The 21,472-nt window shown below is 31.5% G+C and overlaps 1 protein-coding gene across 1 annotated transcript; it reads left to right on the forward strand.

The window, feature by feature from the left end:
- The first annotated feature begins 10,716 nt into the window (after positions 1 to 10,716).
- Positions 10,717 to 21,412, forward strand: LOC123714383 (transcription elongation factor B polypeptide 3). The gene is made up of 10 exons (XM_045668619.1): positions 10,717 to 10,906; positions 11,398 to 11,593; positions 11,882 to 12,042; positions 12,113 to 13,103; positions 14,206 to 14,303; positions 15,474 to 15,646; positions 16,222 to 16,310; positions 18,011 to 18,210; positions 18,404 to 18,553; positions 19,168 to 21,412. The coding sequence occupies exons 1-10, from the start codon at positions 10,835 to 10,837 to the stop codon at positions 19,354 to 19,356; spliced, it is 2,319 nt and encodes a 772-aa protein (XP_045524575.1). The 5' UTR covers positions 10,717 to 10,834; the 3' UTR covers positions 19,357 to 21,412.
- The last annotated feature ends 60 nt before the right edge of the window (positions 21,413 to 21,472 follow it).

Consider the following 21,472-nt stretch of genomic DNA (forward strand, 5'->3'; position numbering starts at 1 on the left):
AATATGTATTTGTTCTTAATTGTACGATATTTTATTAATAAATAATTCGTTGTATCTCGTGTACTTATTTATTTTAACTTTTACAGGACGTAGAACTGACTCTTGAACAATTTGCGAAATAACATTGCAAAATAATTATTAAAAAAAAATTTAGTCATTTCATTTTGAATACTGGCTATGCACCAAAAAAACCAGTGACCTTTGGGCCTCAAATTTCCTGTATCTGTTTCGTGATCATTTGTTTTTTTTCTTATAGGAGTGATGAAGCTTCTGTAGCCGACACACGCCATCGACTTTATTGGGTCTAAGTTGCGCATTTCTTCACCGTACGAGAGAGAGTGTAAAAATGAGCACGTAGTCAGAAAGTCCATTGGAGTACAAGGGATCGAACCTACGACGTTATAGATGAAATCCACTAGGGCAAGACTATGCACGAAATTATGTAATTAAGTGCGCACTAAACGTACTGGTACGCTAAAGGAAAACATTGTGAGAAAACTGAAACGAAAAATTTTCAGCTAGGGTTTTTTAACTTTTGTGTTTATAAATATAATAATTACCGCGTTTAACCAGTTCGAAAGGGCAATAAAGATACATATCAGAATGAGCCTAGTAGACTGAAGTTGGGAATACATATTAAGTTTCTCATGTACATACATTTTGTAATGAGAAATAAAGTTGTTTAAACATAAAAATAATAATATACAAATACCCATTATTTACCTTACATTGATATTTGTTGATAGTATCTCAATGTTAATATTGAATGTATCATTTTCTAGTTCTACGTAATACATGTTTATTTTTACAAAAAGCTTGAGCGGCGGTCTTTATCTGGCAACCCTAGGTAAGTAAAACAATAAAATACTTTGGAGATAGTGCAAGTCAGAGCCTATGAAAATGAAATAACAGCATATTGGATCGAAAATAATTTCTATCGTTTTAAGCATTAGTCACCGTGGGTGGGGTCGACTTTACGCCGTCACGCATATTCATTTCACAGTTTCGAAAATGTCATGCATGATTTATTAAAACGGCAATTACCTACTAACATACAAACCACTACATGTAATTTCATTGGTATTTAATTTTAAGAAAGAAATTTGAGGAAAATATTAATTTTTCTTATGCTGACGAAATAACATTTGCGTATTTTGGAATATGTACCTATAATAGTTTTACTAAATCACATAGCTACCTCAGTCGACTTTTGGTTTAATTTTGTTGCAAGCCGCATTGATTTCTCATTTTTTCCTTATGACTAATACATAATTGCACACATATCACGAAAAAATGTTACGAAATTCCACAAGTTATGCTTCCAGCAGATCCACACACAATAACTAGAGATACATCGGCCATAATTTTAAGGCACCTTCAGTTTTTGCTGCGATCTCTAAGGAGACAAAAATAGGTTTAAGTTGGAGGGATAATCGTCAATTTCCATTTAGAATAAAATGAGCAAAAAATACTAATATATAGTTGTCAACGAAGGTCGTTGATCGGATTAAATGTGTCGCTGTCGTATTTTAGCCATGCCAGTCAGACAACGCGCACGTCCTAATGATCCGTCGCATATAACTCGATCAATTAGTCTGAATATGTTACTAGCACAAATACCCTTTAATACCAATGATTCACATATATTAGACTTAGTATGTATTTCACAAGCTGTTTGTTTAATCATATCGTTCGTAATATACGTATGAAAACAGTTATGCTTCTTTGGCGTAACAAGATAAAAATCTTTTTAATTTTTTTATCTTTTGCCTTATTCAACGTTTGTAGAAAAAACGATACTAACAATAGAAAATAAACGACGTAAAATTTACTCTCATTATTTTTCATTAACGCTCCAAAAGTAGTATAATTTCAATAGTAACATGAAAAATATTGCACTATGAGTCAGAGCGTGTTGAAATTAAAATGAATGAATTTTCTTTGGTTTCCAACGCCGCACTCGCGAGCTTTCTGGCATTGTGTGTCCAGCGCATTACCATTGAGAAAAACTAAAATTTATGTGCTTAGAAGTGCGTTGTGCATACGTAACTTTATAAATTTTATACAATATAGAAAACCCTAAAAATTCGTATTAAAACATCCTTGCTAGTTGTCGTCATTATATAACGCTTCCTTAATAAAGGCCTAATAACGCTTCGGCCTTAAAACGGACATAAATTCGAACTTAAATACACAGAAAACATTTCAGTTACCGTTCACATGAATAACGGTTAATATTTAATGCATTTTTAAGTAAGTTAAATTACACCTATTGTAATAAGCATTTTGCCAAATATGTTATACAAATTGTGAGGTGCGATCCGCCAAGTCATGCCTCATAGTGTTACCGATAACATCTTGACGGATGTTGGTACATCATTACAGGTGTGTTGTTTTCTTCTAATGGACAGTCCTATCTGATTTCAACCCCGACTACTTATTAAACGAAACAAGTAACAGTAAATAGATTTTTTGCATTTGCATCAATCTAGAAACAAATTGGATGTGAAATCTTAAAAAATATTTTAGATTTAGACGGTGTTCATACGGCTCATTGAGTGTCTACAAAGTTTATGTTCTCCGCTATTAAATAAGGATGTTTTCATTAAAAGCATCCCAGAACCGCTTTCTAAAGTCAATTGTTTGTTTCAAAGACGTTTAAAGCAAACTTCTTTAAAATAATTTTTTTTAGAATGCGCTTTCGAACCAAACATGTTTTAATTCGATTGGAAAGTGAGTTCTTCCAAGAAAAGCCGGTACGAATTGCGGCAGTAACTAAATGCCAATGTTATTATTAAGTGTAAATAATTGAAAAAAGATAGGTATTTTTAAAAATTATAAGCCCTAGAATTTGTTTCGGGGTTACCGAGATACATTCACGTACTTACAATGAATTATCATTGAAACCGACAGAAATGTGATTGCTCTGTGGCCCGTATGTTAACATATATATTTGTAGTCAAAGACGTTGTCACAATATACATACAACGCTATTTATTACAATCGGTAATCAAGTGTATTTATATCAAAAACCGTATTCTATTTAAGCTTTCAATATAAAGACCGCATCACCACAACCTCAATCAATCGGTTTTCGCAAATGGAGATCAATAAGTGAACGAAAACAATAATACCAGTGCAAATGGTGAATGAAAATCCGTTAGCCAATGCGCCAGTTACAGTGTTAGAAAGTCACGATGCATGGTCATTGGTGCTGCAAATTTCAGGTGGTATATTGTCTAAAGGTAAGGCTTATAGATATTATAAAATGTAGGAAAACCTGTTTAAAGTCTTACAAATCTATTATATAATAAGGAATGTTTATTAGTGTTATAATTTTTTCCGCTACAGGAATATCCAGTTCTCAGATTTGAGAACTAGTAGTAAATGTAAAATTAGAAGCATTTATTTATTTCTTTTGTGTTTTGTGTTATTTATTGTGTTACCTCTATGAATAAATGATTTTGACTTTGATACATATATAACTATTCCTTACTGCAACAACGGAACAACATTTTTGTATTACCAAAGACCACTTCCTTATAAAACTCAAATCCCTCTCTCTTTAACTCTATTTAGGATACCAGCATCAGTAAGTCGCAATTTTAAGTAATTCTTTAATTCCTTTGTCGTTGGAATAATGTCATGCCAAGCCATAATGTTCCTATACGGCATTTATCGTCCATAGCTTCCGCAGCCTATTCAGAGCAAGTACCAATAGCACTTATTGAAATTCATTCAAAATCTTTTAGATACTTTATTAAATCATTCCTAGAGATATATTACAATGCAGTATTGTTAGTATATTCTAAGTCATGATAACAGATCCCTTTAAATTTAATGTATGTACCTACTGGGCTGTGCTTACTATGAGCTTTGTTAAAACCATCCAGTTTAGATGATCATTAATTTAGGTTGTAAATAGAATCGCAGTTTTTTCGCATCATGGCCTCCTATAAACTACAATGATCGAAATGTTCAAAATTGGAATCACAAAAGCGAACGAAATAACGATAACTTTAATATATTTTTTTTACACTCAAAAAAATAGTTACAAATAAAGTTGTTTTCAAATCCTTATAATTTATATCAATATATCTAACGATGTTTACCTAAGTGATCCCGGAATGTATACATCCTGCTAGTTAGCAAAGGTCTTGACTAATGTCCAGCTTATCAAGACGAAACCACAACTGATTTGAAGTAAATCGACAAATCGTGAGCCAGCCGTTTAATAGTAATAAGCATCCCAGCTAATTAGAGAACCTCGAATGGGTAATGAAAATTACAATTGAACTTAGTTCTTGCTAAATTGCTTCGTTCCAGAAATCCCTTACGTATTTACGAGCCTGTCAAAGCTGTTATCTTCCAAGTAATAACTTCGAAAAGCTATACATAGCAATTGCTCAATTTTACTAATTTGCATTGGGTAATAGAAACGGATGGGTGTCATGAAATTTTAATGTACCTAGAAGTTTTGTTACATAAAGCGAATTATTTTATCGGTAGGTTGTTATGATTTCCTAAAAACCACGAATATATATGTAATCCATTTTTCAATACCGAGATCCATTCTACATTGTTTAATATAATTGAATCTTATATTCTCTCATTGTAATGTAGGCACGTCCTTTAATTTGAGGGAAGAGTTTACCGCATCGTGATGAACATTAAATGTTTGACAGCGAAACCGATAAACATTTTGTATCGCATTTTTGTGTTTTATTCGTCAATTTTCCAATGCTTCTAGTAGTTATTTGGGACGGAGACAAATACAACATTTAGTTCCAGCGTTCGGACAAACCCGACTCAATTTTTAAATTTAGCCTTAAAACAAGATTGCTTAAAATATTAGCCATATCAGCTACAGTGACTCGAAAGATATTAAAATTAGCATTTCAAAGAAATCGTAATTTAATTACTTGAAACATTTTAGACCAAAGTAGTCCACCAATCAGCCCGTTTGTCTGTGAAACGAGAAAACTTTCAAAGCCCTAAGGCTGTTCTTAATACATGAACTCATCATTAGCCTATGACGTAGAACACTAAAGGAAGTAAGTAATATATTGTTAGAATTGTATAACTCAATCCCGGACAGGACATCGATCACTGTGAATGCGTTGTAATGAAGCTCGAATCCGATTCATGAATAGGGATGCCTTCGAGTGCAAAATAGAGTTAATTTCTAATCATAATCTCGTAATTGAAGTGAGGAACTACAAATAACGTTTATTTGCATTGAGAAATAATAATACTATTATTGCATAACGTATACAAGCATCAATCAGGGTGCTAAATATGATTTGCAATAGCTGTCATATTATTGATCAATGAACATAAGAGTACCTTTGTAAAATCATACGCAAATAATTTATGTGTACTATTGTAAACGTAATACTTTATTTCCTTTATTTTTGTAAGGATGACATGTATATTAGTTATTCATTTATTAAAAGTTCAATTACATTGAGAATCCCGTAAGCACCAAGGGAACAGACTTTTTAAATCAATTTAATTTGGTGATCGGTTTAAGTCTGATACATGCAATTAATTTTGACTTTAAAATAGCCGATTCCCTCACGATGCGAGCAAGTGGATCCATAAAAGCTATTTGCATGGAATAATAATGGATTTCTCAATTAATTTTTAATTCTCTTTATAAAATGAAAGAAACAAGGCCTCTAATATGCCAAAAAAGCTAATGATCCCATATGAACATACAATTGTAGTTGAACGTTTCTTGTAGGAAACGCGCATTCACATTCATTAATATCCAATTACTAATATCATTAATAACGTTAGAAGATTAATTACATTTTAAACTACATGAAATGAAGACATGTAATAGATTATAAGTATTCAAGTCAAGTGTATTGACTTCCTTTATATCTATATAATCCGTAAGTTTATCTCTTGAGAAACTATGACAAAAAATCTACGGGGTTTTCCACGATACAAATGACCGGGTGATGAAGGTCTAGCTTAGTAACTTTTATAAGATAAGATAAGATGTCATAAGATGCAATTCTCGAATATTAACTTATAAAATCCTTTTATTAACCCGAGTCCTCAAAATGTTCATGGGTTTCCAACTGTGGAGAAAATAGGCTCAAAAGATGTGTGAGTGGAAAATCTTAAGCGATAGAGAGAAAAGCCAAGCCAAAAGTCAGTGAAGGCTGCAATAGCCTAGAGGGCCTTTGAACATATATGTGTGTTGTACATATGAACAGGAAATACTTGTATTGATTTTAACAAGTAATAATTGGTTCTAGCCAATCAGGTATCTCCTCCAACTTAGTCTTAGAACCTTTATTAATACGCAAAAAACTAAAATGACTATAATTACTAGCACTTAGATTACTTATTATCTAATATATATATATATTTAACAGAACTCAAAAATCAGTTTTTCTCAAGACTCTCTGAAAGATTTTTTTAAGCTTCAAGTATTCTTCACAAAACATATTGCAGGGCTAAAAGTTTTTTGTTTTCTGTCTTAGTCCTAACCGCACCCTTTCTAGGGATAACAACAACCAAATACCGTATGAAATTTAACCATACCCGGCATAGACAACCAGAGTCGGTAACCAAATTATAGATTCAATACAATTTTCGCACAGACTAAGTATCGGACCCGATAGGTCAGGCACAACTTCAGTTAGAATTTAATAAGATGTACATTAATTACAAAAAAACGATATACCTAGTGTATTTAAATTGGTATCTACTAATAATATTAATCTATGGCATAAACATACTTGACTAATGTTACCCTCAGTAAACATCTTCATTATTAATATTACGAATCAAATGTTGTTGGTGGGTAATGAAAATTTTTGAATTATACTACCACACCACTCATTACTTTCCCGGATACAAGTTTATGCGGACGCATGAAACGACAGATTGTATAGCGGTCTCAGGTCCGAGGAGTTCGAATCGATGAGAACCGTAATCGAACAGGTTGACCTTTTAACAAATTGGTTAACCCTTCTGAACCCTTAAATAATCTTTAGTCTGCTGACCTACTAGTAGATAATAAATTGATCACGCACGTACGCCTTCTATTATTCAACATTGATATTATTAATTCTTTGAACTTTGTGAAAATCGGTTTATGAATGTATAGCGAACAAGCTGCGAAGCTGTAATTTAGATTATAATTTTGTACGACTATATAAATATGCATTTATGCAAAATAAAATTATTATTGCGCATTGCTAATATCGATTTCAATATTCCTAGCCACACAATTTGTGCACGAGTTCACATTGGAATTTGTGGCAATAACGTTATTATAGAATGGTATTGTTACAAGTATAGAGCTTGCAATGTCGACCTGTCCCTTTGTCTCTATTACGAGTACCGACAATCGCCCTTATCAACACGTGTATCTGGTATCTACAATTCGTATCACTGTATATGGAGCCCATTTCGTATTATCACATCAGCTATATGGGCTTCCATTAGCATACAAGTGAATATCTCGATTTGTGGGCGCGACTCGGGCAGATTACTGTCGCAAACTTCCGCAGTCCATTCAATTGGCCTACGAGCTACCTGCTCATGTCGACTTGTTAGCGTGATCTCTGTGATAACAATCTAGTTGTAGAAAATGGCAGCATACTTAGAAATGCATGAACGCGTCCCTTTCCATACTAACATTAAGTCATATTTCACTGTATGTGACACGCTAAGTACTCTCAACTGGGTAATTTGGACTTCTAGTTTAGAGGCATCACATTAGAGGCTTCGTGAAAGGTGATAGAGTACCTAGCTTTCGCCTTTACAGTTGCTTTGTCTTTAAGATTTATTTAATATTCACACGTCGTATAACACATACAAGCAGTACTAAAATAATTTGTATTGCAATATATATTTATGTCTTAAGAAAAAAAACTTTTAAATTAACGCCTTTTGTACTTTTAAAGCAAAGTACTCACGGTGGTTATTTTACAATTGCAATTTTTGTACAGGTGATTTTACAATAAATTCTTTGTGTTATTTTTATTACACCTACTGAATGAAATTACTGAAAACGAATATACCCAGTAATTTTTTATTTCCGCTATATCACTATCTCTATACTTATAATTTGTTACAATGTAAGTTTGATACTCTTCACACCTATAACAGACTTATCTCGAGCGAAAATAATGGCTTTATCCACAGTTCATAGAAGATTATGTAAAACGGTGTCGGAGTTCAAAATATAGTGTTTTACGAATAAGGAAATTATAGGGAACGCAAGGAAGCTAAGCGATTATTGTTTGTTGTCATGTTTACTGGGATGTATGAGAAAATTTAGTTTTTTTTTCTAGGCATAGGTAATAGTCGTTATTAGCTACCTACTATTACAATAATCGACTTTACGTTTTGTGGGTACTACGACTCCATTATAATCTTCTCTTCATACAATTTTTAGTTATTAACAATGATAATTAAAGTAAATACAATACTTAATTTTAAAAAATATATACATAATATTATTAATAAAACATATGTTTAATGTTTTCTATAAAAGTGGCAATCTGATTAAAATCTGAATCTTTATTTTCATAATTTCTTCTATTATTTATATAAATTTTATACAATAATATACTTGTTGCTGCTGGAGCGGTGGTGGCTGCAACTAACTGGTTCCTGTACTTCGTTTTTGTAATAATTTGTTGTTGAAATAATTTAAACCGATGCACTCTGATTTCTTAAGATTTATCTCAAGATCATGTAAATATCAAGATAATATTACTTAGTAGTATGATTATGAAACAATTGAATGTTCATACATTTTAAAAAGTATTAATTTGAAACTGCCTCTGTGATATTCACAATTATTTTTACCATATTTAAACTTAATTATACATTTGAAGAAGTAAAATGAATCTATATTTCCCAAGAAAAAATTAATTAAATTTTGGTTTTTCATAAAATATCAATTTCCTATCTGTGCTTTTAATTATCTCCATGACTTGAGACTAATGTGGCCTCTCATTATCTGATCAAGTTCAAAGAACTTATGGAAATCCACTTTACTCAATGCTGGTTCAGCATTTGCACATACATTTACACAAAGTCTGTGGATGTGTAAGTATTATATTTCTGCCTAAGACATGAGGAGGTAGAGAATGCAAATTAATGTATTTTTTATATATTATAGGTAATCATTATGATTTCATAACCGGGTGTTTTCAGAAGGTCCAAAACTACGTTAATTTATATTTTTTATATCGTAGATCTTTAAATTAGAAAATTTTTCACCATGCATCTAACATTTAATTTTGGACTATCATATATGACCTGAAGAAATATAAATTATTAAACTAAGTGGGTAGAGTTGTACCAAAAGAAATTTGTGCATTAGAAGGGTAGTTTAGTTTACTTAAAGGGCTTTTATAAGTAGACTGGCAGGTCATGTTTTACATACTGTACATTTTTTAAAATCGAGTTAACCGTAAACAAATCATGGCGTAAAAAAAGTTACGATTTTATAATTGTAACTTGGATACAATATTAACCTAATAGATTCAATAAAAATAATATAAATTTTACTGTATACGTAATAAAAATTCAAAAAAAACATTGCAAAAATACAGATTCAAAATAAAATACAAGTTAAAATACAAAGGACATTTAAATATTCTATTACCGTTGAAACATAGTAAGAATACAATCATAGAGCTGTTGAGTGGAGAATGATTTGTGATCTGTGAGAGTTAACTTTATTCTAATATTATTGTTTAGTAACTAGATTTATACTTATGTTTCTTATGTTATATTTTTGGGTACAGTACAATAGTACATACTTAATAATACTAATTGAAGGGTCGTCTTTGTTAGTCGTCGTCCCACAACTGAGCATTTTTAAGGCAGTTATTACCGCACACCATGGCTTCCCACTGAAGAATTTCTGAATCAATTCGACATCATGAAAAGAGCGTACCAATTCTTAAAAAGCCGGCAATGCATTTGCGAGCCATTTGCCAATGTGAGTGTCCATGGGTTGCGGTAATACTTAACATCGGGTGAGCATCTGTTATATAAAAAAATAAGAATAAATTATTTAAAAAAATACCTCTTTCTTCACTTAATTTTGTACAAATGTAAGAGATGGGAAGCCGTTCTACTAGCAATATGAATGTTAATACTATTTATTACAAGCTGTATACGTGCCAGTTACATGCACTGACAAATGCTTTATACATCATTATTTTAACAGAACACTACTATATTTAATGTGTAAGCACAATTTCATGAAAAAAATACATAAAACTTTTGTTTTTTTACATGATCAATCAACATTTTAATTACACAAACTACATAGTTTGACATGAATGAGAATGATTTTATTGCTCTCATGCTAAAAACGGGTTAACTAATCTCATCTCGGTTAGTTTCTCGCACCACAAGTCACTATACAACATTCAAATAAACAGTCACGTATTTTCAACTGGTTATATGGTAATTAAATGGAAGTCTGATTTGTTTTTATTTTCATAGTAAAACAGCCAAAATCTCATACAAGTTTGTGACTATTACTTTGATTTGGGCACGTACCTAAAATATGTTTTTTTTTGTTGCGAAAATAGAATGAAGACAGAAAGAGACCAAATTATATTTAACACTACGTACCATAAGGACCGATGTAAAATTTGTATAATGTACAATTATTATTAGGTGATACAAAGACTATAGAGTATAATGCTTACAGTGATACGTCACAAAACAAGACGTCAAACATGTGTACCTAATTTATAAAAATGGTGCCCGTTTACCAGCTGGCAGTAAACTTTTCATAAAAAAAAAGTTGTTCTTACGTTAAAGTATATTTTGTGTTATGGCGTCTGTACTAGATTTAATTAAACACTATCAACATGCTATTGAAAAATATTGCAATGATGAACAGAAAGTAAGTACAAAACAATCAATTGAATAAGTCCCGTGGGTCTCGGTTTGATTATTTCGTAACTTTGCAATCTTTAAATTTTTTTTGCATAACTAAAACTAAAACAACTGCATTATACGTTTTATTATAACAATACCTGGAATGATTTCTTTGGAAACCCAATGCCATGAATTGTTTATTCGGCTGTTATGATTGAGGAGCCTAAAAAATCTTTCCCTTCGTTTACGTACGCCTTGTTGATATTAGATTATAGATACCTACTAACTGCGCAATATCTGGAATATATCATGGCCACATTTTTAAATAATTCTGTTGTTTTAAGAACATATGTTGGCCCTTCAGCCACAATGGTTTTCAAATCATGAAATTCCATATGCACTTTTATATCCTCTGCTTTGTCAGGTTTTACCTGTCATTGATAGCAAATTATGAGTCTATTTGTTTATACAATGTATACATTTTCAGTATTGTAAGAGTGCCCATTACTGTTGCAGATTTTAAAGTGCATAGATAAGTTGTTTCACCTTAGTGTAACAGTGCAGCACCTTCAAGAAACTGGTGTGGGCCGAACTGTTAATGCTCTTCGTAAAGAACCTGGAGATGTTGGCCAGGCTGCCAGAGCACTTGTATACAAATGGAAGCTAATGGTTGCTTCTGAAGAGAGTGACCAGGAAACAGATAATAATGAAAGTGAGCTTGAAAAATCCTAATGTTCATGTGAAAAATTAACTCTTTTAGTTATAACATTTAATAAATCAATGCATGTATGTTTGTTTTATGCTTTCTCCTTGATTTATAGTATACATAGATTTTAATTTATATGTGTTAAAATATTATGTTTAGTATTTAGTATGTGTATATTGATTTTTAAAAATAAGATATTTACAGTAATATATTTTATAGCAAGTATACAATGAAACAGATCTTTTATAATTAAATTAAACTATTGCAATTGAATTTTCTTTTTTATTGAACTAGCATCAAAATACAATGGCCATGATGATGGAAATTCAAATGGCAACCATAAATCAAAAACTAAACAAGAAAAATATGAAACTGAGGCAAAACAAGAGGATAAATCACATAGACACATGAATGGTGACCACAATCGCAATAAGAGAAAATATCATAGTAGTGAGGTTAGTATTACAAATTTTATGTATGTTGTATAAAATGTGATACATACATAATTTGAATGTATCATTTCAGGAAGATGAGCCAGATGGTAAAAAGTCCAAACATAGTCAAAACAAAGAAAATAGTTATAAAATTAAAACAGAACCTAAGTCCGATAAATCTGAAAGTGAAAGTGAAGAATCCTCGGAGTCAGGCAGTGACAGTGACACATCAAATTCAACAGATACTGAAAAAGTTGAGTATAAAAAAATCAAAGAAGAAAAAATAGACCAATATAAATCTCCTCCAAGTAAAGATTCTAGCAGCCATAGTCATAGAAATAAAAGTTCATCAGGCTCTGACAAGGACAAGTTGTTGGAAAAACATTATAAATATAGTACTGAAAGTTCTAAACACTCTTCATCAAAGGATAGATCTCAAACCTCATATAGACACAGTTCAAAAGAAACAAAAGAAAGGGACCAAATTAAAGAAAAAAAGGAAAGGTCCTTTGAGAAAGATCGCCTACAGAAGGAAACACCCTCAGAAAAAGAAAAACCTAAAGAATCATCAAGCAAACACAGCAAATCTAATAACCATAAAGATGAAAAAGATAAGTCAAGTAAAAGTAAGTTGCATGAAAAAGAGAGGCTATCTGAGAAAGAGAAAAGACCAGATAAAGATAAGAAACATTCTGAATCCACAAAACACAATCCAGACAAACATAAATCAAGTGAAGAAAAGAGGGAGAAATCTACAAGTAAATCAGATAAACATTCTGAAAAGGACAAGCATAGGTCTAGTAAGGAAAAACATGAATCAAAAGAAAAAAATAAAGACAGACATCAAGAAAAATCAAAAGATAAATCTAGTTCCTCTAAAGATAGAGACCATAAGGATAAGAGATCATCATCAAGTGATGTAACTAAAGATAGAAAGAAGTCTAAAAGTGATAAAAGTGACAGCAGTCGGAGTGACTGTAGTCGAAAAGATAAACATAAGTCTAGTAGTAAAAATAATGATATACCAAAGAAAAAAATTGATGAAAGTAATGGTGATAGTGATGGCATTGGCTGTGAATCAGGTATGAAATTAATCTTTAATATTTATCAGACTTATTACAATTGTTTATTTTGATTTGTAACATATAAATGTGCTGATGTTATAATTTTATTTTATGATTATGTATCACTGTTTATGATTATGTATGTATGCAGCCAACTATCTCAATTAGCCGTTCAATGAACAGCCTAGCCTTTTAACTAGTGGCCTGAAAGATGGTCAGCCACTTGATCGAACGGCTAGGCAAATGACTTGGATGGATGACGTTTCATTACTTGCCTAACCTGTTAAATTAAATTTAATTCCACTTTGTGCAACTGTCAAACTCGTAACGAAACTCTTCTTTCAATATGGCGTCGGCAAAGAACAACTTTGATGATGTTTTACAAAGTTTTATGAGAAACAACAAGTACAGTTGAAGAATGTAGTGACAATAATAATATGAATTTGACTTAAGCAATTAAATTTTAAAACAAATATTTTTTAATGCCATGTTTCATCTTTTTTATTTATGCCAAATTATGACTGTATCGTACGAATGGCTTAAACATTAGCCAGCCCGTAAATTATATTTATGGCTGTACGGCTGAATATATTTCAGGCCGTTAGTTAAACGGCGCCATTTAGTTAAAAGGCTAGGCTGTTAATTGAACGGCTAATTAAGCTAGTTGGCTGCGATACATATATATAATAATTATATGTGCCGAATTTAGCGCTGCCTGGTTTGCAATTTTTCTGAAAATTGTATTATAGACCAATTGACTATGTCAATATTGGCTCATGATGTCTTATTGTACATTTTAATGTCTGATAATTCAGTCTAAATAGGAAATTATTGGTTTCAAGATAGATTAAAGTAGGTAGATAAAATGTAGATCATTTAGTAAGTCCTGGCAATGTTGCAAAAGTTCAAAATTCAAAGACTTAATACAAATATTAAGGCTGCATTCTTAGATCTCAAGTCACAGCCTCTGAGCTCACGTACTTGAGCACTGTCATAAACTTCAAATTGAAGAAATTAATGTCAAGTGAAACTAGATTGAAGTTTTGAGTGACATTATCAAATATTTATTTATATTAATTTTGTAAATAAAAAACAATCATTGTTTTACATATGTTTGCAGGTGCCAGTTTCGCTGAGGCCCTTGGCATGGTGAGTCCAGTGAAATCGAAAAAGAAACAAATCAAAGAAACTCACTCTCCTAGTTCCTTTAATGGCGATGTAAGTACATTTTACATTTACAGTCCGGCTTTAATCATAATTTGGACATGAGGTATAAAATTAAATCTCCCAAGTCAGTTACTTTGTAAAGACAAATTTCACCACCTTCAGTTTAGTCATATTTGCCTGAAACAATGTTTTGTTGGAAATCGAAATCAGGGTTTGTATGGCATGTTAGTCAAAGTCAAAAATAATTTATTCATTTAGGTAACACAATGTACACTTATGAACGTCAATAAAAAATAAATATACATTAAATGCTTCCTATTTTACATTTACTGCCAGTTCTCAAATCAAGAGCGTAGCATGGAAAAGAAGAACTGGCAATCAACTCTTCGCCATTCTTTTTAATCGCCATGTTTTTTTGTATTACACAACGTTTGTAAGGAGCTGCAACCATCACACCATGTTCCACATGACATCAGCGGGAGGCATGGTGAAATAGGATCACGTTGTTCCCACGAGAATGTACTTACTTACAACAACACGCAAATACATAGTCAAAAATAACTAACCTCACCTCACCGCATACACGAATTCAAGTACGACCAGTCACCACAAGTAGACCCGTTCACGAGTATCACGCATGGCCAGCCATCAGCCCCCTGGCTATATTTTAGGGAGAGAGACAACTCGACGCATAGTCGCCGTTACATTGTTACTTTAGCTTTACAGTTAATCTTCAATTTTTTTGTTAATATTGTGATATTTCAATGTTGGTTTGCTCTTTTAAACAGTATTATGTTTGTGTTATGTATAATATTTAACTAACTAATATGTTCTTGTTCTACTTATTAGACTTATGTAAATTATCATTAGATATAATAGAAATCAAACAATATTGTCATTTTCAATTAGCGATATCAAATATTTGATGTGTTCAAGAATGTTTAAAATTATTAATTTAATTACTGCGTCTTGTTGATTTACCGACATATGCTTTGTCACAGGACTGGTACGACGCCATCTTGTCTGAAAAAGCGGCTTGCGGATTCTTTAAATTTTGAATATGTATTTGATAAGAATTTCGAAGTAACTATAGAACCTATAGTTACTAATAAATAATCTGTAATGGTATTAAAAATATTGTCAAATAACTTATATATACCCAGTAGTTATGAGATTAGCGCCTTTAAATTTCAACTTCAATAAAATCGTTTACATTTCTAGCTCAGCCCGGCTTCTTTGCTGGCTCCCGATGCAAAATTGGCTCCTCTACCGAACATTGAAATTTCGGCTCTACCAGAGATATCGCCGAACTATAAGCCGAGACCGCCTCCCAAGTTTCTCCCACATTTCGATGATATGGATTTAAGTACTGTTATGTCTTCGAAGAACCAAAGGTATTTAAATGGACTTATTTTATACACCTACTGTTTTATATCTTTTTAATTTTCTGTCAAAATTTATTAACTTTAAAATCTATATAATATTTTAGATTAGTACGTTTGCGCTTAATAATTAGAGAATTATATGTTTTTTTGTTTTCTTGCGTTATAAATGTGTGAATCAATATGCAATTAATGGATTGACTATCAAGACAGATATATTTTTAATCTTATTATTAAACCAAAATACTGCTTTATAAACAATTACGGTAAAATAGACAATTGCGACGTTGCCGCACCGTGCAAAGGTTTGTGAATGCAAACATTTGGAGAAATAAACTCGCTTTATTTCTTATGTTTTGTTTAATTTGTTCGAAAACTCTGGTGTAAATTCAGAACCCAACTGTCTTAAACGAAATACGATATTAATTTACTATTCGATTTCGTTATAGTTCAGATTTTTCTAGTCAAGTCAAGAACGGAATCAAATTGTAAACCAAAACGGACGACTTACATTTTTTATTGAGTTTTAATTTAAATTGATAAATTAAGAATAAAATTAAAAAGTATTATTATATGTCTATTTTCAGAACAAAAGTTTACTCTGGAAATAAAGTGATAGGGAAAATACCTTCGCTGTATGAAATGTGTGTTCAAGTCCTTCAAGAGCATATTGATGGTGAGTAGTGAACTACGAATTATAATAGCCCTAATATTTTAAACAGGAACATAAATGGATATTTCACAAGATAGGATGGAATCTTTACATTTTATTTTATTCGATAGTAATCTAGCATTAATTAATAAATATATTTTAACGCAAATTAATTTAACAGTCGCTCACTAGTTTCTAAGGACACTTACAGGGTTTAGGTGATCCTGATTGATCTCATGGATTAATTTGGAATCTTTGTATAATCTCCTTATAACGTATAACGTCCAAATGGGTTCCAGGATTTGTTAATTTATTCAAGTAGCCAGTTAAGATTCCTTTATCTTGATGTTGGCGAAAGGAATTACCATTCGCTTGTCGATAATGTTCTATCTTGCACAAAGTATTGTCTTTTGTTTAAATAGCTTTTACACATTAAGAAAAACACTTTTGTTCAAAAAGTATGGATTAATGGTCACCGTGACCACGCACGCTGAAAAGCACGCGAAACGTCGGAAAAAAATAAGAATAAAATTTAGAATTATGTAAATGATTATAAGTTTTTTTAATAATAATACATAGCTTTAATCCGTTGAAATTGTGTTTTTCTTAATGTGTAAAAGCTATTTTGACAAAATACAATACTATGTGCAAAAGTACGGACTGGTTTTTTTTTGTTTTTTTAATAATTTTATGGCCTGGTGGCCTAACGAGACCTTTAAGCCAACAGACTTCTTAATACGGACTGGTAAATGCAAACAAGATCTATCTTTACATATATCGGACCGACTCGGCCGCAACTGCATTCTCTATTCCATTACTTCAATATTCCGATGGGACGTATGACCGACACAACTGGAGTATCTTTAAAACGGGAACACTCCGCATCGGTGTGCTCGTGTATACGTTTAATCACCGCGAACGTTCTATCATAGGGTTACCATTGATTTTTTTAGATGATAATTAAGCTAGGTTTTAATTGTCAGTCTCGAGTTAAAATATACTTTGAGTTGTAGGTTTTTAAGTACGCCGACGACCAACTTTATCTAATAAATGTAGTAAATGCTAAAAAATGCTTTTGCTGTACAGACTTACGCGATTTAATTTTCTCATCTATTCGTTGTTTGTTTGAACGCCGCGCAGTCAAGGTCAAGGGAAACTTGACAGAACCCTCAGTTCGATTGAAAAAGGGTTACCAGTTTTGAAAAGCATAGACTCCAATGAAGAGCGCATTTTTGTTACAAAACATGGAATAAAAAAATTACTAAGATGCGAGGAGATATAACGGGAGAAGAAAAAATCATTGACTCGTCAGAAGACTTTGTTACAATTTATGAAACCTACATCAAAATAAAATCGGATTGTGTTTATACACTCTATTAATATAGTTTCTCATATTATCTAGAATTAGATACTAATTATTTCCTAAATTATTGTTTTATTTAGTCTCCAGTCCCAATTAAACATACTTTGTATGTCTTTATATGCAAAATTGTACCCTGACTTACCCGAATTCGACTTACACGGATAACACTCAGTCCCACCTATCGCGTAAGTCCGGGGTATGACTGTACTTAAAAAAATATTTTTTATGCGAACTTTATTAATATAGGATGTCTGTTCCGGGGTCTCGATAAATTTCTTGAATTTCGCGGACAAACTGTACGGCTTTGTTTTTAGGTTTTCACATTTACTGTATTGATATTGATAAATTTTGATAATTTCAGCTCTGGAATATACTGGTGGTGTGCCATATGAGATATTGAAACCAGTTGTGGATAGAGCGACCCCCCAACAGCTCTTTATGTTGGAGCACTTTAATCCCTATCTTATGGAGGACACTGACCATTTATGGCAGAAGTTCTGTGAAAAGCATTTTAGGAATAAGAAACGAATGGAGATGGAGACGTGGCGGGAGATGTATATGGTAAGGAATACCTATGAATTATATTTTTTATAGTTTCGTAGTATGTCTGCCGATTTTAGATTAATTGACACATATAATAATGATAATTTTTCTCTAACCAAATTTAAAGAGCACTTAAATTGACGACATCTTCTGAATGTTTTCGCATACATTTTTTCGTATTAAAAACATAATTATTGATTTAATTTTACAGCGTTGTCAAGAAGAGCAAGAAATCAAACTGAAATCCTTGACGGAGAATATAAAAATAGCTCAAGAAGCAAAAAAGGCGCCAATCAAACAGACAAAGATGGCGTACGTTGACACAGTTGTCAAACCACCCCGAAGTGTTGCCAGAAAACAAGTATGTGTATTACATGTGATATTACATTCATAATTAATTTAAAAATACACATCTGGGGTTCATGACATTTGACATTGTGACGAATATAAGAATCACTACAGTAACTATAAAAAAAAAGTGCGTGTGTACTGTTTGTACATGTCATGTCATGTCAGAATTGAAACTTTGTCAAACTAGGTTTTAAGTCTTGTTAATATCCAATCTCCAACTTTAGATTTCTTCCACTTAGAGGAAGCGAAACAGGAAGATATGTTAGGAATTTAATGAATTTAATTGTCATTAAAATATTAAGTGTCGAAAATTAATACAAATTATAAATTTAATTTCTTTCTTCGATATTTTTATTCGACGACATTTCTATTGGTATTGTATTGACTAAGCATTATGATGAGTTAAATATGCAATATAAGTTCGTGTTTCAACATTATCTAAATATCTTATAAAAATAGCATCTATTGTCGTTCTACTCTCTCTCCATTGCTATTTGCTTCATGCTGCGTTCGCCCTTTCTCGCTCTCTCCCTTTTCTTCGAAAAAAACGCTGCACATCATCGTGACGCTAATATTATTATTATTGCAAATCTTATCTCAATATAACTAACAATATTCCAACAGGCGCAACACGGAACAGCATTTGCTGCAACTGCAAGCCCTGCAGCAAGAGTAGCAGCATTGGCTACTGCTCCCAACGTACTGAAGGGCGGAAGACCTACCCCAGTTACAACACTCTCTCCCTTTGTAAAACCTAAAAAAGCACCCTTAATGCAAAAAGCCCTCCAATTTATGAGGGGAAGAAAACGGTGAATTTCCATAGAAATTATTGTAAGCAAGTGTTACCGACCAGCGATGATGTGAGTTTTTGTCTTGGTTCAACTATCCATTAACAGGAAATTTGTAAATAATAAGCGATTTGAGGTAAAAGTGTCCTAAGTAGTTTTCCTATGGTTAAAGTCGACAGATAAAGTAGTACTTGTGAGAATTCTAATTTGACTAGTTTTTGGTATGCAAATAGTAAAATATACAATGTTCGAATCCTGTACAGAATGTACTTTTGATAGATCTTCAACTAACACATTTCGATATTTGATAACATGAAAAAAGGTTTTTCATGTTCAAGTGGAACCTCCACTAACTTGGGTTTTTAATACAAACAAAAACCCAATGGTTTTTCCGCACTTGGAGTAATGTAAATATATATTTATCACAATAGTTAAATTTAATTTATATAAATCATATTGTTTCATATGAATTTTTAAAATTTTTATTATTATTTATATATATTATCAAGAACTAGGTTTGTACAGATTTTAAGAAAATAATACATCTTTTGTAACTTATAATCATATCTTAATTGATTCAAAATATTGTATAAACGTAATAAATATACAAAATCAATAATTCTATATTATAAACTCTTTTTAGAGCTTTAAATTCATATATTTTTGTATTGACATATATTCAGAGTCGAGGCTAATGTGTACCTAAATATGGCTCCCATATGTCAAAAATGTATAGGATATACAATTCACACTAAGTCTTAACTTAATTATTTATTTATTTTATTTTATCTGCTTTACAGTTTATGAAATTTACGTAGATATACCAATATATACTCTCAAGCATACCAATAGGTAATACAGCTACAATTTGTTTGTTAATATAAAGTATTTTTTCATAAACTGTGTAGAAGGCACCCTTTGGAATCCTTTTTTGGTTGAGATTCAAAGACAAGTTTAGATGTGTAGAAACTTTCTCATTTCTAGAAAAATATAGTAACTTCTATAGTCGATACATAATCTGGCATTTTAAACTGAACATAACTCACACATTGACTGGTACACGAATTATTTTAGAAATATTTTAATGTAATGTAGTCTGTATGTAGTATATTGATTGTAGTGATTAATTTAAGAGTATGAAATAGATGTGTTTGGTTCCTTTAGCTAACGAATAACTGTTGGTATATTGATGTTGCTATATTCTACACAAATTACGATCAAAATTGCATTGAACGCATGTATTTAAAAAGCTTTTTTGTTAGAATAATATGGAAATCTGACAAGAACGGATTTGATGGATTTGACCAATTCTTATTGTTTGACATTAGTATTGTTATCATTTTTATGAAATATATATTTTTATATTTTATATCATCACAAAGTGATTTCACTGGGAAAATTCAAACAACAAAAAAATTTATAAGTATACAATTCTCAGTTACAATTGGAAATTGTACATATTCAAAAAAATTATGCATATAAAAAATACTCATGAAATCATGTTATGGCCATGTCTTCAGAGTCTCAGGATAAGATTCAGAGACATGTTAATAACCATCTGTCAAAGTCAGACAAGTAATTGACAGAAGAGACCTAGTTCCTATTTATTTGTCTCTGAACCTTAGCCCTTGAAATTCGCGCCAAAGTACTATCTACCTACATTTACAGTAAGTAAATGCTCATTTGTAGTCGCAAAACGTTTGGCATATGGGATGACGTATACTGCTCATCTAAGTAAGGCTTGTCACAGACCGTAAATGTCATAGTGTGTGGCTTTTGCAAGTTCTGAGGAAATTCATCAAACTATTGTGTATGAATTATATACAAGTTAGTTTAATTTTCAAACTATTTCTTTCTTCTGCATATACTTTAATCCTCATCTTCATGTCTTACTTATCTTCAGAAAATAAAAATGTGTACATAAATATATTGTTTATTTAAGGAAACTTAAAGAATTAGTTAAAATTATAACAAACTCTTATATTTATAAGTTCATATTTTATGCAGTTTGCTCAAAAATTTATGACAGTAGCTTTTATGATTATTAAATTGACCAACCTGTCAGTTTAGAAAAAAATGTGATTTAGATATGTATTATTAGACAACATCAAAACATTTTTTTTAAATTTCCTTCCTAAAAG

This window comes from Pieris brassicae, chromosome 9 (assembly GCF_905147105.1).
Source record: "Pieris brassicae chromosome 9, ilPieBrab1.1, whole genome shotgun sequence".
Classification (NCBI taxonomy): domain Eukaryota; kingdom Metazoa; phylum Arthropoda; class Insecta; order Lepidoptera; family Pieridae; genus Pieris; species Pieris brassicae.

Coding starts and splice junctions, on each gene's coding strand:
- LOC123714383 (XM_045668619.1), top strand. CDS start 10,835: ATGGCGTCTGTACTAGATTTAATTAAACACTATCAACATGCTATTGAA. Junction 10,907..11,397: donor ATTGCAATGATGAACAGAAA/GTAAGTACAAAA, acceptor TTACTGTTGCAG/ATTTTAAAGTGCATAGATAA. Junction 18,554..19,167: donor GAAGTGTTGCCAGAAAACAA/GTATGTGTATTA, acceptor ATATTCCAACAG/GCGCAACACGGAACAGCATT.